The 17981-nt window shown below is 38.3% G+C and overlaps 2 protein-coding genes across 2 annotated transcripts; both read right to left on the reverse strand.

Annotated features, from left to right (window-relative positions):
- Positions 1–1765: 1765 nt before the first annotated feature.
- cdkn2d (cyclin-dependent kinase inhibitor 2D (p19, inhibits CDK4)) lies at positions 1766–4750 on the reverse strand. The gene is made up of 3 exons (XM_023272778.3): positions 4572–4750; positions 4088–4251; positions 1766–2741 (listed from the first exon to the last, which is right to left on the reverse strand). Exons 2-3 carry the CDS (start codon positions 4226–4228, stop codon positions 2388–2390), a joined length of 495 nt encoding a protein of 164 aa, XP_023128546.1. The 5' UTR covers positions 4229–4251; positions 4572–4750; the 3' UTR covers positions 1766–2387.
- Positions 4751–5133: 383 nt separating this feature from the next.
- ap1m2 (adaptor related protein complex 1 subunit mu 2) lies at positions 5134–13643 on the reverse strand. The gene is made up of 12 exons (XM_023272769.3): positions 13440–13643; positions 11208–11364; positions 10997–11064; positions 10678–10808; positions 10441–10588; positions 8939–9065; positions 8680–8822; positions 8121–8192; positions 6147–6305; positions 5896–6021; positions 5538–5613; positions 5134–5387 (listed from the first exon to the last, which is right to left on the reverse strand). Exons 1-12 carry the CDS (start codon positions 13479–13481, stop codon positions 5362–5364), a joined length of 1275 nt encoding a protein of 424 aa, XP_023128537.1. The 5' UTR covers positions 13482–13643; the 3' UTR covers positions 5134–5361.
- Between the last annotated feature and the right edge of the window lie 4338 nt (positions 13644–17981).

Here is a 17981-nt window from a genome sequence, read left to right on the forward strand (position 1 = left end):
GTTTTAGACTGGCCAAGTCAATCTACAGACTTCAATCCTATAGAGCTGCATTTTACCTGCTAAAGAAGAGAGTGAAGGAAGTAACCAAAACAACAACTGAAAGAGGCTGCGGTGAAAGCCTGGAAAAGCATCACAAAAGAAGAATGCAATAGTTTGGTGATGCTAATGGGTCACAGGCTTGAGGCAATTATTGCAACTAAATATTAAGTCTTATTCACTTTAATCCATTCAAAGTCTATCTGTTCCAATACTTTTGCTGACCTAAAGATTTGGTGTTCCGTTATAAGTAATACTATCTTCTAAGTTGTGTATCAGATCCAGATGTAAATACCTGGAAATAAAAGCTGAAATGTTGATCTCTTGTCTCATGTTCATCTTTGGATGTCAAACCCAAATGTTTTCAGTCTACAGCAAAAATAAAGGAATTGGCCTCACTGTTCTAATAGTTTTGGAGGGGAGTGTATGTACATGATCTCTCTGACATCACAGGCATCCACACAGTCCTTGAACTGTATCTGCCTTCTTGGCTTGAGAAGTTGGCCAGCGGCACACAAGCAAACAAAATACCCATTGTACCACGAGAGCCCTGAGCACAAACATCAGCAAACTGTGCCACCATTACCTACAAGCCTCAACAAAACAGGGCCCTCATTCATTTGGAGTTTCAGTGCAGCTATCATTGTGACCTCTGGGAGGGTTTTTTTTTTTTTTTTTTGTGCTGTGCTGTGCTGTGCATTCCAGTGTGGAGTTATTAGAAATGCCCTTGATGAATCACCTTAGGGAAGCACTACACACTTAAAGATGCATGAATATACACAGACGGGTGACGAACTAATGGAAAACCCAACATAAAGTGTCTTAGCCAGGTGTGGGGCCTCCATGTGGATAGCACTGTCAGACATGTCAGTCCTAAACCTCCTGTAGGTGTTTGGTTGAGATCTGGCAACTGCAAAAGTCACAGCATATGATTGGCATCATTTTCTTCAAAGCATTCAGTGACACCTTGTGCCCTGTGAATGGAGGGATTGTCAGAACAACTTGCATCGATTTTCAGTTACACTTCCCTTTAAGTTGACAAAGACAATCATGCCAGCAAAATTCCCCCACATGGTGTAACAGTCACCAGATCTCTTTAATGAAGGAGCTGAGGATTCAGGTTTTTCTTTCAATTTGTCACCGTTCTGTATTTAATACAATCATCTACATAGTTGATTTAATCAGTTTCATTTGAGATTCCTATTTTTGGATCTCTTTACTAACACAATGTAATCCAAATTTGGATTTTATGAAGATTTTAAATTATGAAGTCAGAACCGCTGGCAGGAGTGTAGTTTTACTGTGAACAAGATTTTATATCTCAACAAATGGTTTTCAACACTTTTGTCTCACGATCCTATCAGGTGTCCTCATCACTTGTTGCACATCAGTAAAGGCTGAGATTAGTGACTATTTATTTAATTCTTATAAGCCACGGGTGGTGGAAATGTACACCTCTTTAATCATCTTGCATACCCTATGATTTACTTTTTAAAAAATTTTAAATAGACACCACCTTCTCTATATTGCAAGGAATTAATTCCATGCAACAGAAACCCCCACTAAATTCTCTCCTTTTAACTCGCTGATTAAAAAAACAGAAATGAGTACAAAAATGTCCCAAAATTCCAGGAAAACAACACTGAGAGGACCTCTGAGGCCATTATAACTCATAGTAGCTAAATTCTATATACAGTGAAGTAAAAAAGAAAAAAAAAGACTTTATGTCTTCAAGTTCAACACTTTATTTTGTGCTTTCTTCTTCAAATAGTAAAGTGAATAATTTCACTTTCGTTTTAAAAGTATTTATATAAATAACATTTCAACGAATCACAATAAATGTTGCTATTTACAAAAGTCACAGGAACATTCAGCCCTGTTCCAACAATAAATAAGAGTAAATTCAAAGTCTAAGTACATCTAATTAAGAGAAACACAACTATGCAAAGCAATCAGGGTGCACCATGTCAAGTTTTGTAAATAATTAAAAAAACAACATACAATGTAGCAACGGTTACAATTCTGACACATTAGAAAAATTGCAATAATTAGAAAACACTGGGGGGAAACTATCTACAAATGTGCACTCCCAATTAATAGGGAAAAACAGATATATAAGAATATATATAAGGTGCCTAAATTGCACTGTGCAAAAGAGGTGTCTACAGTATATAGCCACCCAACCACTGAAAATAAGCTGCCAAGACAATATGTCCTGTGTCACATATTAATGCTGAGCCACTATTAACAAAAAAATAATCCTTTACACAGCAATGAATTCAAGTCACCAGGTTTGAAGCAAAGAAAGAAATGTGAGGTGAGGGTTACCGGGAAGACACCCTGACTTCTGACTAACTGTGAATGTGAGCAAAAAGCGAGTTAATCATATCAGGCACACATGAAGCTCGGGCCACGTCTATCGCTGTCTGACCGCTGATGTTGGCGTGCTTCAGGTCGGATTGCGGCGCCAGGAACTTCACAACCTCCAGGTGGCCTTCCTGGATGGCGATGTGGATAGGAAGGGTGCCGTTCTGGTCCGGGATGTTTACCGAAGCACCGTACTCCACCAGAACCTGCAGAGTGTCGAGGAACCCTGTTCGGGCTGCGTCGTGGATGGGCGCTATCCCATGTTTGTCCTGGACATTGGGTTCTGCTCCTTTCTCTAACAACAGACTGGCGATCTTGGAGTTTCCCATCATCATCACCTGTTGGAGACATTAGAGGAGAAGTGAAGAGGGAGCTGTTGTAAATTCAGCACTTGAGTGTCAATGGGACGTTGTGACCCTGTGAACTCAGACTTTTTAACAGTTTTATGTCAAGCATCTCCACAGAATTTACCAATCTGTTTTCAGTATAATTATAGAAAACATGTCAAATGAAACCTGGTAAAGAATTAAAAATAGTAAATATCCACAGTTTTAGAGAGCAAATAAAAGAAGTGAGAAGAGGAAAAGCAAAACAATCAGTTGATGGAGTACAGCTCCATGAAATTAATGCAGTCTAACACAACAACTATTTGTGTTGCTTTAAACTGAGAGATATTAGTATTTACTGGAGCAACAACTATGACACTTTATTGTTTAAATCTATTATAGAGCAGAACTTCAAAGCATCTTGCGAGCCACGCTTGTAAAATGTGAGGAGTTTTTATTTATTTGATGATAAATTGATCAACCGCTTTGTGTTTGATGAGATTTTAGGGGACATTTTTCACTATTTTAATCGACCAAACATTTTTAAAAACTTGACAAAATGACAGATAGTAACTCTTAACTGGATCCTCATTTAAGGTCAGTATATGAATAAGATTTCACATTTGAACAGCACCACTAGCTACAGCCTAGAAAATAACTATAAAAATAAATACATGCCAACAACATAACTTCTTTTAAGTAGTTTTATTCCTGCACTCCACTACATTATTCTACAGTCTGCTTAGTGCCTGTACATGCTAATAACAAAATTACCTTTTTGCTGTATATGTATGTCTCAGATAGATAGACAGATAGATCGCACAGTGGGGAAATTCTCATTGTTACAGCAGCAGATACAAAACAAAACAGCACAAAAAAGAGCAGCACACAGCCCACAGATATGAATAGGTACTTTCTCCTTTGTTTATAGAAAATTTCTATATTGCATTTTCGTTATTTTGTTATAGTTTTCTATGTGCTTAGCTTGTTTTAACCTGTATTTTTAAGCTACTTGATGCTTGTATTTCCCTCTGGATCAATAAATCATCCATCTATTATTTTTTTTAAATGGGCAACTGAGTGTAGATACTGTTCTTTCTGAATTGCCAGCAACTCAAATCATAAAATATCTCTCACTTTTTATTCTAATATATCTAGGATTGGGACATTGCGTTCTAACACACAACAATAGTGCTGTAAACACATCAGAGAGTACTGATGTTTTGCTGTAGTGAGAGGGAAGGAGGCGGTTCTGTTATTGAAGAACCAAAGCGGCAAACAACGTATTTCTCCAGAATAAACACTCGTACAGTTAATTCGCCTTTAAATATGATTCGTGCGTGTGTAGCTGAGCTCACCTGCAGCGCGGTTCTGCCAAATTCATTGACAGTGTCGGGATGTACCCTGCATTCCTCCAGGATCCACTGCACCTCGCCGGTGTTCCCTCTGGCTGCCGCCGCCGTCAAAGCTTTGCCGGCATCCATCTGACTCAGGACCATTCTAGTCTCTCTTTCTGGGTGTTCTGCAACAAACAGATCTCAGTTACAGCGAAGCGCAGCCACGGAAGAGCGCAAGAGCCCAAAAAGACTAACTTCGGCTACAGCTAGCTAACGTTACGCAGTGTTCGACTAAGCTGTAGTTCCCCGCTGACGCCATGTTATCCGGCTGTATTGTTACACCGGCTCGTTTTTTTTAAACCATCTCTTAAACACAATAGCTCAACCACAAATATTTGTTCCGCCAGATGAGCTGCAACTTCACGTCGACCGGTTTGACAAACAATTAGCACCCAGGCTAACTGCTAACATACAAAAAAGAGAGGTACGGCTCGTTGAATCGTACCTTGTTCGGTTCGGTGGAATCCAAAGCGTCGCCGAAGATGTTCTACCCCGATGTCTCAACGGATCAGTTATAATAAATCAGTTTAAATAAAATTCAAACAACAGGAGTTTGTCAACATTACAAAATACGTTTGCGCGCTGAGATCGATACAGCAGTGTCTCCAGACTACAATTTACAAACATTGGACAGGACACACGTTGACCAATCACAGCACGCCAGGAGGGTGTTGTTCTTCCCTGTATGGTAAAAGAGGCGGGGTTACAACTCTGTTACTACGGTATCACTGTGGTAACAGCAGTGCTCGACCAATCAGAGCACGCAACGAAGAAAGCGGGCGATTCGTTTACGTTGATGTCTTCAAAGGCAGTTCATTCAGATTTCTAACCTTTGCTTGTGTTTCTCCAGAGGCAAGTGTGGGGAAAAAAAGGCGGGTGCAAGTTTTTAATTTTAGGCGGAATTTAGCGACTGTGATTGCACAATGCGTTACTACAATACGCTCGCAAAATCTCCACTTATGGGGTGGCAAAGTCAGGAGAAAAACAACACAAGGAACACACAAATGTTACTGAGGACAAATTTTATTTAGGGAATATTATGATTAAGCATTTAAATAATTTGCACACAATAGAAACATTAAAGTCAAGTTTCACACAGGTTTTTCATAAAACAAAATCATTGACATTGCAGGTGAAATTTTAAAGACATTCGTTCAGTCTAGTGAAAGTGATCATTAATGCTCCTCTGGAAGTCCTGGACATGAGGAATACATAGTAAAACATCCCCTCAGGCTCTACACATTGGTCCTCAGCTGGTAATCTAAATTAAAAGAAAACAAATGCAAGGAGAATTATTAAAAAAAAAAAAAAAAGAAAGTCAATTGTGATTCACTTTTTACATCTATTGCTGTCCATATGATGACAAGCTTATATATTATGATCAAAATAAAACAGATAAACACTAATGTACCTCCACTCTGTGTGATGTAGCGGACCCAGGGTAAAGCCTGGTAACCACTTTTTTCTATGATCTTCATATACCGCACCTGGTGAAAAAGAGTAGAGATGCAGCGTGTTGAGGCAAGAGGTATCAGTACGCATCGTCAAATCAAGCTGAATTCAGCGTCCCACAGTGAACTAATTAGCTCTTACAGGATCTGACTTGACTCTCCACAGGCTGTAAACTGTTGGCAGCCTTCAAATCCAGGATAAACATGCTTTTTTTTTAGCAGATGAACTTGACCCATACCGCCACAGGGTATATTCTTGGGTAATCTGGCATTAAAGGAAAATCTCTCCATAACACACAAACTAGTATACACACATACCTGTATTCCTGAGACTGTGAAGTATGGGATTTCAAATTTGACAGTAATTGGAGGTTTACCCTCCAACTCATCATTCTCCACACTGGGCAAACCAAAGTGGGCTCTCATGAGAAACTCTTTCCCTCCCTGCATGGATGGACGTACACAGAGGCAAATGCATTATTAAGACAAAGAGAGATAAACAGACATACAATCATAAAAGAATCATTTCAATTTCATGTAATTTGCAGACTCGGATGTTATTTTCTTACAGGGAAAGACTTGATGGTCCACACCACCAGGTTCTTCTCAGGCACATATTTCGCGTTGCCCGTGCTGGTTTTGAACTTTGGTGAGTCGGCATCACTGGGAACAGGGACCCTCACCTCCACATTATTTGCCACAGACTGTTTCTTAAACTGTCCTTTTGCCTAAATACAGCACAACATAGCAGGATATCATGTGAGAACACCCTCTTTACTGTTGTTTAAAGGCAAAAACAACTTCAACTGTTACTGTAAAGGCAGCACGTGGCTTTCAGTGATCATTAAATGAACAAAGACACACGGCTCAGAATCAGAAATTCTATCAACAACAGAAATAACGTAATGCTTTAACTCTTAGTTGAATGAGTGATTGGACCCTACACTCTTCCACAAGTGGGTCAAAAATATGTTTTTATGCCATTTTGGTTAAAAGTAATAATTTGTACTATTGTTTGTATTATATTTTTGTCCACACAAGAATGAGTTCATGTTTCAATTATGTTTGTTTTTCACCTTATAACAGATTTTGAACATTTTGATGATTGAATAAGAATAATATTACACAAAGCAGCAATAGAAGCATGTCAATGTCCGTTTTGTTGACATGTTTCCACTCTTTTCCTCTAACTGTTGCTGCTCTCTGTCTCTCCAAGTTTGTGCATCACCTCTTCTATGATGTTATCAGCCATAAAAAGCTTGGGGTAGTACTACAAATATTACAATTTCTTTAAAAGTATAAAAGGTAATTTAAAAATGTAAATGGAATAATATCAAAAACATGTTTTTTGAGGAATAGCTGGAATATGAAATGCTAAAAACTTTTCATTACCAAGATATTGCAAGAAAACAACCTCACTGGGTCAGTTTTGACTCTCTTCTGCATCTAAAGTCTAAGACAGTGGTTGCGTGTGTGCACAGATATTTGGCCAAAGAACAATTTTGCAGCGGTTGTCTCATTAATCATTGTTGGCAGCATATCAAGAGCAGCGGAGAGTATGAAGGTTTGATCGGCTCAGCTTACACATTAATGGTACTATTTTTATTCCATGTTTTATCTGTTGTTTGCTAACCCTACTCTAATCACAGTAACAGGGTTGCTAATCAATACTAATGTTAGCTTTTTCTCAGGAGTCATGGTCATCAGTCAGATCGGACAAGAGAAAAATGGCATTTTAGAGGGAACTCCTGATATATTTGGCATTTTAAAAAATATTTTCAAACCTTCTTTTCTTCTATTTTTTTTAGATTTGGTCTCAGGACAAGGAAATTTACACTGCATGTTTTACTATTTTGTACATGGATAATTTGATATTTGATGGGTGGGACGTAAAATGTCCTCCAATTATGGAATGACCCTTAAAGATCCTCAGCTATTGTATTTGGTTTCTTGCACTTGGCGATTCTGTCTGCGACCCTGTATGAAGCTATCTGTGCTTTGCTGTTCAGTGATGAGGTATTCAGGAAGTTTTCTCTGAAAGAAGTCCGGTGGCTTCTTGACGTGACTGGGATGTAATGTCTCTATGTCGCTTCTTAATTTGTTTGGTCTCATACTGTCCGCTTCGACGGTTTGTTGACATAAAAACACGCAGGGGTCTCTCCTCACCTCCTGCCACATTCGCTACCAAGAGCAAGATGAGCCTCGTCATGTTTTCTTGACTTTTTTTCCATGAGGTTGTGTCTTGGTTGTCTCCTGCTCTATTTTCCTTTTCGTCCTGGTCAAATATTTCTCCGTTTTCTGTAACTACTGACAGCTAATCACCGTGGTCGAAGCAGAATGAATTTGGGACGGTTACCGCGACAGTTCGTGTATTGTTGTGCGCCGCGAAAAACAAGCCGACGTTAAAACAATAACTCTGCTAATTAGTTCCGCGTATCCCCCCGACACTCTGAGAAAGGTATTTTTAGGGGCGCTATACATGTTTTAAAAAAAAAAAAAAAAATGTAAATCTTGTTTAAAATACACAAAATTAAGTACTGTACCTTAACCATGATCTCCACTCTACTGTGAGAGAATTTCTCGATGATGGATTCAATCCAAATCAGAGGTTTTACCTGCAAGATATGAAGGACAGTGTTTTGTCAGACAAATCATTTTACAAGTATGACAGTGTAGCAGTGCTTTATTTACTTACATATGTATATAATTCTGAGAAGTTAATGTTTACATGCATAGCACTATAGGGCTGAACATGGCTTTGTTGTTTACTTATTTGCACAATTCTCATGAATTTAGCCTAAGGTGTTATAATATGCAACTACAGCTGACCGAAACTTCTGTAAGCTTGGTTTAGTTTCAGTTGAAATAGTATCAATTTAAGTCTCCAGACTGTCATCACATTTGAATTCTCTATAGATAAAGTGTTATTTATGTATTTAGCAATCGATATACTGCAATATCTCACAGCGGTTGTACCCTCAGCATCTTCTACACTACCTTCACATACATTTATAGTGCCAATGCAGTTATGTGTCATTTAAGTTACTAATATGAGAAATATTTCAATTTGGTATGAATATAAGTCAGGGAATCAGATGGTACATGAGTGTTGATGCGGTAGGACATGAGTTCGGACTCCCCGTCTGGAGGAATGAAGGAGATCGTACGATCGTTCTCAAAACGTGACAGCCGGACACACTGATGGAACTTCACATCCTCCATCACCACCGTCTTCCCCTTGTCACCTGAACAGAAATCAGCACAACCAGTTTATTTCAAATAAGAATAAAGATGACTACAGCACCTACACATCCTGCTGGAGTAACAGATGGATATGATTAGGCAGAGACTGTATACGTACGTCCTGTGAGGGCAAAAAGCACTCGATCATTGAGGCCCAGCCGCAGCTCAGGCATCCCAGACAACATGGTTTTCAGCTTGATGCTACCCACGATGTCGCTGCTCATCACACTGCCGTTAGCATTCACCTGAACAAACAGGAAACAATACAGAATACAGTAGAAAGCTCAAAAAAGGCGACAGGATATACTATGCGGTCACAAAAAACCATAATAGACGGTGTTACAAAGCAACATTTTTATTAACTGTAGTTACAGAAAAACCTCACATTACCTTGTTGACTATGGTCTATTCAGCATAACAGAATATGCAGCGGACTATGTTATTACCACACACTAATGCAAAAGTGCATTGTACTAACAGCAGATACTAAAATCTGTCAGTCAATAATTTAATGTTTGCCCATCTGGACAATCCACTGTATGAAGCATATCAGCATTAGTGCGTGCAACTACAGAACTGTGTCTCTTGAGCTGTCCTGTCTCCATTCCTGTTCACTGTTTACACATCAGATTTTTAAAGTATATCAGATAGTTGCTTTCTCCACAAATTCTCTGGGGATTTTGCAGTTGCTGGATGTATTTAGGGAGGATGCGAGGAGGAGTACAGTTACATTATTGACATTATTAAGACAAACCTATTCAGATAAAAGAGGCCCAAAATCAAGCTGCTGTTTCTATTCAACACATTTATTTCCAGCTACGGACATCTAGGAGTAGATCAGGACAACAAACTGGACTGGAGCACTGACAGGGAGGTGCTATATAAGAAGGGGCAATGCTGTTTGTATTTTTTAAGAAGACTGAGGTCTTTTAACATTTGCAGGCCTCTTTTCTTCACCTTCTGTTAGACGGTAGTGGCCACTGTTATGTTCTGTAGCTTGGTCTGTTGGGGAGATGGTGTTTGCACAGCAGACAAGAACAGGATTAATAAACTGATCAGGAAGACCAGCTCCATCATCACGACTGAAATGTACACTCTTCAGATGGTGACAAGGGTGAGGATGATGAGGTCAGTTTGGAGTACACACCCTGATTATATACTTTAATTTTATTTTTAGACATATGTTATATATATTCAGAGATGGTTCCATATCTTTAGATATTTTCCATTTTATGTTATATTGAGATCTTACATATGTAAGTCTTCATACTGTATATTTTTACGTGATAGATTTAAAACAATGCATTCAATAATGCATATTTTGTGTATTTTGTTACCTTGCTCTAAGTCTTCAGTACATTTTAGTACTTCTGTGAATATGTTTTGTGCTGGAAACGTTTTATGTTCAGTGTTAAATGTGGATTTACCAATACAGTATCTATCTATCTATCTATCTATCTATCTATCTATCTATCTATCTATCTATCTATCTATCTATCTATCTATCTGATGATGACTGCAGATGTACAGTTTTTCAAGGAAAATACCTTTATACTAAAGATAAACCTACACTAACAACTATTTTCATAGCAATGAAATCAGTTCCATTCTTGATCTTACCAGTACGTTAATGGACTCGATGACATCAATGAAGACCTCGTTCTTTTTGTATTTGATGCCCTCCGACCGCCAGGAGACAGCGTTGGTGACGGTGGTCGGCACCTTGGTCTTTGCCACCTCGAGCTTGGCACCTTCCTGAGTAATGTATCTGTAAGAGATGAGGTGAAATACTGTAATGCAACACAAGACTTTTTCTTAAAATAAATATTTGCATCCGTGTGCATTTGAGGGTCTTACTCCTGAAGGATCTTGCTGTCGGTCGTCTGAGGGAATCCAAAGTCCATCAGCTCATCCAGCAGCTCATAGACGACCACAAAATTATCCTGAATGCTCTCTTCCTCCAGCTCTTTGAAGTATTCTGTGAACACCTGCACGATAGACACAACAGACATCCTTATCTGCCCATTTTCACTTTCCATTATCACCATGTTTCACTGTCATTTCTCACTGAATTCCCACACAAGCATCAACCTCTCCTTGGAAACTGCATCTACAACAAATACTGAAAACAAGGATTTAAATGGAGTATGTAACTGCATGACATGGTTTCACTCACCTCGACTAGTTTGTAGAGAAATGAGTAGACGAGGGAGGCGTTGGAGTTCTTGTTTGTCATGGCCACAACTGCACATAGATTAGGTCAAGGACTCTTCTGCACAATTATATTTTGATTTTAACGTGAGCAAACTGGATTCATCTCCTCAAACGATGACTACGAGTAATTTACAGTAAAGTAATATTCAGTACAACACTGAGAATGAGGATACGGTAGAGGTTGCTGTGTTTGATCCACATGAAGTGAACGTTGCCATGAGATATTACAGGGCAGAGAAGTCCCTCCTCTTCATGCTGCATGAGTAAAGGCATGAAGTGGTCGATCTCTGCCATGTCCACATCGCCTTTGTAATTCCGGCAAATCAGCACCTGAGCAGAGAGTATAACCACACCTCGTTATAAGAAGCTGCACAGTAAACTAAATATGATAAGACAAGTGTAAAACAGGTCAAACTTGACACCTGCTCAAAATGCAACAATAAAGCGTTACAACCCACCAAAGTAGAAGTTTGCTAGATTAAATGAAGCGCTGCCCTCACACACCATTTTATCACAAAGAGCATCTGAAACCATACATACTTCCACTCCTGTTTCTCTGTAACACTAACTTGTGTATCAGGTTACATTTTCAGAAAGAGGAGTTCGTGTCAGGTACTGATTAACTCCATGTTTCCATGTTGATTTTACTTATTACTTTTAAGGCCCCTCATGGCTTCTGTCCTTTCTGTATCTCTGACCTCCTATATGCACCAGTACGCACTTTAAGATCCTCGGGCAGAGGTTTTTGGATTGTTTTAGGGGCACCGCTGGAAAATAAAGGGGACAGAATGTTAAAATAATATTTGTAGGAGTGAGTATTGATAAAGTTGGGCATCTGACAAATTAGGATAGCTACGCTTTAAACGAGTATCTTTTCAGGATACGTAAAATAACCCCAAAAGACTCTTTATGCGTTGCTGAAAACACATTTAATTTAGCCAAAAAGTAAATATGAATATGCCGTCATAAAGGTGGGCTGAATGTCACATACAGTGATAACTGAACTGACATTGTGCTCTGACATAAAAATAGTTAATCTTATATAAATCTAAAGACATACATTCACTGCTTGACTCCAGTTTAATTTCCAATAGGATGTAACAAACTTACTAAGATTCAATTTTATACTCATTTTGCCCTTCTGAATCATGCAAATTTTGTTGGTGTCCCATTTTGCCAGTTGCATATTAGTAAAATGAGACGCCCTGAAACTACCAAAATAAGACTTTTGTTTGTGAGGAGCACAAATGACATGCAGTGTTAAATAAAAATATTTTTTTCTAATTTGGATCAAATATAATTTCTTTTAAATATGTAATAAGATAGCATGCTGGAACTCAGGTAAAAAGAGCGAGGATAGCCATCTTTTAACTCAGCAACTCAGGAAGTATTACTGCACTAACAAAAGCTCCAGCCATCTAGTTGCAGCTATTTTCCCATCCTCTGCTAACATGGTTATAATAATTTAAACAAATATTAAAAATAATATTGTAAATGAATGAATGGGTAGGCCTATGTGGTGTCTGTGGTCAAAATAGTTGAGAAAGCCCTGCTTGAATTTAAAAAAGAAAAGAAAAAACAGAAACGCAGCAAAAATGCAAAAGATTTTTCAATGTTCAGCTGTGTTGTTGTCATTCCATTGTGTGCTAATATGAAGCATATTATTTGAAATGTTGGCATTACTTGTTCTCTTTATTTTCAGTTTTTTTTCTATCAAAAACAAAGTGTCTCGTGCTAGTAGCTTCTGTAAAAAAGTGTTCTCTGGACATCTTATGTTGGAGATGAAGTTATTAATTCTGTGATAGATTGTTTCTCATGTTTTGCCTTCTCTATATTGTATTAAGGGGGTTCATTTTAATAGTATCACCTGAGAGCTGAGGCACTGAAATAATTCTGTTCATTTTTACAGAATACTAATTTCAGTAAATATATTTTAGCAATATTCATTTATACCTTTTAACACTTTATTGATTTTCCACACCCTGCTGTGTTTTAAAAGCTAATGTGTTTTATTCCTTGTGAACTACTTTAGGAAGTGCTCTATAAACAAAGATCATTATTATTACTACAAACAAGAACATTGAAGTGATGTGAATGACTTCAGACTGCAGGTGTTACAGCAAAACTGGCTACTTTCACTTGGCTCTGTTTGACTGACAGCCAAGTATCCGGAAGAAGAAGAAGAAGAAGAAGAAGAAGCAAAAAAAAAAAAAAAAGAGGCCAATGAATGAGTGTGTTGCAAGAACTTCATTAATTTTTAACGAAGCTTTCAATGTTAAACAGCTAAAGCAACAGTTAAAACCAGCAAACCCGAACAGCCAAAAGCAGGAATAAGTTTTAGGTTTTCAGAAGTCGTGTCGCAGCCGAATGAGCTTTTACCAGAGAACAATCAGCTCTGGTCTTACCTTCCCCTTCAGGTCCAACACAAATATAGCGGAGGCGGACATGATGTTTGAACCCGCAGCTTCTCAAAGCAAACACTTCAAAGTTCAGCTCAGGTTTCACCAACACGGAGTCACCTTCTCCATGAAAACCAGAGAGAAACTCATCAACCACAATGCGGACACCACGGGCCCACCGACTGCTGTTCCTGAAGGTGCTGTGACGTCGGAGCACGCAGGTAAAACATTCACCTGAGCGGCCGGAGGTGACGAGGCTGCGCTGCTCCGATGGTCCAGCAGGGGGCGCCACAGACTCACACACCAGCTGGGACCACCTCTGAGGCCCAGTGGATCCAATGTGGTGAAGAGAAATCCAGTCTGATGAGTCTGATCCTGCTGAGATCAGTTACATCCACAAAGGCTCCTGTTAGTTAATTCAGTTAAAACTTGCCCCATTTGTTGTTTCTTACAGCGCAGACAGAAAAGCTGCTTTATCATCTTTGTCTGTTGATGCTTTATTGAAATGTGTGGCTTTTTAGTCAAATCTACATAGCCTAACCCAGAGCGTCCAGTCCAGCCCACGGGATGACTTTGCAAAGTGCAAAAATTACAGAGGTGACAGTGAATCCTTACTGTGAAAATATTTAAAGACATCGAACATTGTGGAATGTGATGTGAGTGAGCTGCTTCAGTATGACTGAGTTTGGTTTGGTGAAACCCTATTGTTCATGCCATGCCACAACTTTTCTGCATTTTTTTAAATGTATAAATCTTCTACATTTCCAAAGCAGGCGGATAATTTAACCTTCTTCCTTAATAGTTACCACTTTAATTTGTGCAGTGTAGTGTATCTGGATTACTATACGGATGTGGAAATGAATGGGAATTTAAAATAATGTAAAATACTATATTGTTCAGCCCCAGATACCTGTGACTAGATGTTTTGTGCCTTTGTAGACACTGTGATCTGTAAGTTGTGATACACAAATTATAAACTGAGCCTTAATATTGTTGAAATTTCACTCATTTTGCTTAAGAAATTTCAGGTTGTTCATAATGTTTTGTAAAAAGATAGTTCATTAAATGTGAACATTGTCAGAATGTACTTTTTTGCATTGAAACAAAGGGAAAATGTTGGAATTGTCATTATTTATTGGTTATTATGTTATGATTTTACTGGTCTAACCCACTTGAGATGAAATTGCGCTGAATGTGGCTGAACTAAAATGAGTTTGACACTCCTGGCCTAACCTCTGGCTTTAGTTTGCATTTCATATTTCATATTGGTGTACATCATAAATAAAGTTTGGCTTCTCTATAAACTACTTTGTACTGTGATCTTACACATTTCTAAGAGATCTTTAAAGCACTAAGCAATGGTTTTAATAAGTCACACTTCAACATATTATTTTTTTACTATATATTGACAATTACACACTTTTTATTTCTAAACTGTCATCTTATTGCTCCATAATTTTGCTCTACACTGTGCAATGAACTTTATTACTTATGTAAAAACATGCAAAACAGCACAAGTGCTGGCAGTTTACCACATATATATATGACCAAATCTCATGACAGTCATCCCACTGTCCCTCAGTACTTAAAAGAGTAGAGACAATTAGTAAATTAGGTTTTGTAAATTAGCTTTTATGTCATTTGGTCATCAATAATTCCATTAAAATCTCATTAAAGTCCTTAAATTAGATCAGTACAGATGGTTGGATGAATTTATTTTTGAACTTTTCCAGCCATATAAACAGATTTTAGTCTAACCAATCATAATTTAATACAACATGCTGCAAATTTTTGTCTACATTACACTGACTAATCACTGCAAACATTGTGCAGTCCTTCAGCTCATTTATTGATGAAGCAGCAATAATTATATGTTGTTTGGCCTGAGACAGATTTTTTCCTTGGAAGCCTGAAAGTGCTCAGATACCTATTTTTACTGCAGTGAAGTTCAGATTGCTATCTATCTATCTATCTATCTATCTATCTATCTATCTATCTATCTATCTATCTATCTATCTATCTATCTATCTATCTATCTATCTATCTATCTATCTATCTATCTATCTATCTGTCTGTCTGTCTGTCTGTCTGTCTGTCTGTCTGTCTGTCTGTCTGTCTGTCTGTCTGTCTGTCTGTCTGTCTATCTATCTATCTGTCTACCTACCTACCTACCTACCTATCTATCTATCTATCTATCTATCTATCTATCTATCTATCTATCTATCTATCTATCTATCTATCTATCTATCTATCTATCTATCTATCTATCTATCTATGGGCAGCATTTCTATTGAAACTCTTTATTTTATAATTTGTATTTATTAGTGTGTGTTATTCTAACCTGTGTCGACCAACGTCAACCAAAGTGTAGATTTTTTTAATGAAATCACAACTATCCAACTGTCACAGGTCACAGCAAACAGTGATTTCAGACATATGAACAAAATCAACTGTTGCCCTGGTTTGGATCTCCTTTTACATCTGCACTTTTCACCCACTAAAACCTTTTACTGACCTTTGGGTGTAGTTTGTGTATTTGAAATTGTGGCTGTTACATACATTTATGTACCTTGTCAAAGGCCTTGTAAAGACATTTATCTGTCAAAGTTGTAAAGCCAAAGTGTGGCGGCCTTGACTTATGGCATTATTGCTATAATATCTGAAGAAAACGTATACAGTTGCAGAAAAATAAACAAAAAAATAACAGTTTGAATTTCATGTATCTTATTAAATATTTTTTATTGGTCTTACAGTGAGATGTGCTCCATATCTATTAATCCACCATGTAAGTGGAGCTTAGTTTTTAAAGCAAGTTGGAGACCTGAAATGCTCATCCACCACCACAAAGACCAGCTCCTGCATCAAACATTGTAGACCAGTGTTGGTACGTAGGAAACCAGACAAGGATCTTCACATCACTAGAAACTTCCTCTGGCTGCATGATGCAAAAGGACAATCCAAAAGGCAGATTTAAAACATGTCAACGTTGGTTTTTGTTTAGCATTTCTGCATTTTGTCTTTGATCCTAAGTATCCCCTTGTTGCCAAGAACAAAGACTGATATGTAAATACACTGAAAAAAGTGAAAACCATGTAGGCAGAAATGTCGCATTAATAAAACCTTGTTCAATAGGTCTTGTCAAAGTATTCCCTCAGTTCTACTTCTGTAGGCACAAAACTGATGTGCAACACAGATTATCTTAACTTATTTGTAATCTGTTCTTCTCTACAAGGTGCACTTCTGCTCTGCTTTTATCTGCGAACTTGACCTGCTGCCTTTGGCTTCAGGGTTGTAGAAACATTTACCGATCACATGCTTGGATGAACCTCTTAAGCCATAAACCCCTCTGGGCCTCTCTGTGTGGTATTATGGTCCAGATCTGAGCCTCTGCTTCTTATCAGCTGTGTGTAGGAAGGCAGTGACTTAGAATAACACTCAGTCAAACCAGAGTGAGCGTGTGAATGTGTGTCTCCAAGAGCAGATGGAGGTCAGCCGTCTCCAACATCCCACTCCTTCTGTCCATAGAGGTTCAGGTCTCCTTATCTGGTCACTGTTTGCTTAATGAAACGTGACTGTATCAGTGCCATAAATGGGACGGCCACACCTTAGGCCTACTGTGTTCTCACAGGATGTGACCTTTAGTAACAATGTCGCAGATCAACGAGCGCAACAAGGCACTTTCTTTGACACGCAGGGACATTTCAGCACGTTCCCAGTTTGTCAGAATTGTGTTGTTTTGTTTTTCCATCTCAAGGTCCACAAATGTTTTAAGTGTCAACCTCACGGCCCAAATCAATCTGCAGCTACAGGAAGAGTATTTTTACTTTAGTGAAAACATTGTTGTTTTCCCCCTTGAGCTTCAGCGGCATGCATTCTATGTATTATAGGCCCATGTGCCTGACTCTCCCTCACGGGTTCATGTGATTTGGATTATACAGGAGAGAATGAGGAGTACAGTTAGAGCTGCCTCCCCCTATAGTGGCCGAGGTCCAACATAAACATATGCAAACAAGACGTCTGCAGGGCCAGTGGAGTTGCCCTATATTTCACTGACTGGAACACCAAACAGCAGATTTCTACTATTGTTTCCTAACTGTGTACAAATGCCTTCATTTTTAAAAAAAAAATCTTATTATGGGACCCTTTGGAAATTAAATTCATGTTTGTTCAGGATATAAACATGAACCAGGGACAGATAGAGTGTTGAGCTGGATTTGCACTGTGGGAGCTCAGTCTGCATAATCATCATCATGCAACAGTATATTACTGGCAACTTAATTAAATTAATAATTTATAAACAGCCGTAAATAAAGTTGCAAACATTTTGTGATTACAACTGTTCCGATGTAAGAATTTGTGAAACCTGGCTTTCTGAAAAGATGAAACAACGTTATCAGTGAACAACAAGCAGAAGAACCCAAAGGCCGACAGCTGGAGATGATCCACAGCAGTTCTAGCAACATTATTATTGCATTGTAAAAAAAAAAAAGAAAGAAAAGAAAACGACAAGAGGAGGATCAGTGATGTGTTATCTTTAGAGGCCCTTGG

The sequence above is a fragment of the Amphiprion ocellaris genome, chromosome 4 (assembly GCF_022539595.1).
Source record: "Amphiprion ocellaris isolate individual 3 ecotype Okinawa chromosome 4, ASM2253959v1, whole genome shotgun sequence".
Taxonomy (NCBI): domain Eukaryota; kingdom Metazoa; phylum Chordata; class Actinopteri; family Pomacentridae; genus Amphiprion; species Amphiprion ocellaris.

Coding starts and splice junctions, on each gene's coding strand:
- cdkn2d (XM_023272778.3), bottom strand. CDS start 4,228: ATGGTCCTGAGTCAGATGGATGCCGGCAAAGCTTTGACGGCGGCGGCA. Junction 2,742..4,087: donor TTGGCAGAACCGCGCTGCAG/GTGAGCTCAGCT, acceptor TGTCTCCAACAG/GTGATGATGATGGGAAACTC.
- ap1m2 (XM_023272769.3), bottom strand. CDS start 13,481: ATGTCCGCCTCCGCTATATTTGTGTTGGACCTGAAGGGGAAG. Junction 10,809..10,996: donor TTCTCTACAAACTAGTCGAG/GTGAGTGAAACC, acceptor TCTATCGTGCAG/GTGTTCACAGAATACTTCAA. Junction 8,193..8,679: donor CCTACCGCATCAACACTCAT/GTACCATCTGAT, acceptor CATATCTTGCAG/GTAAAACCTCTGATTTGGAT.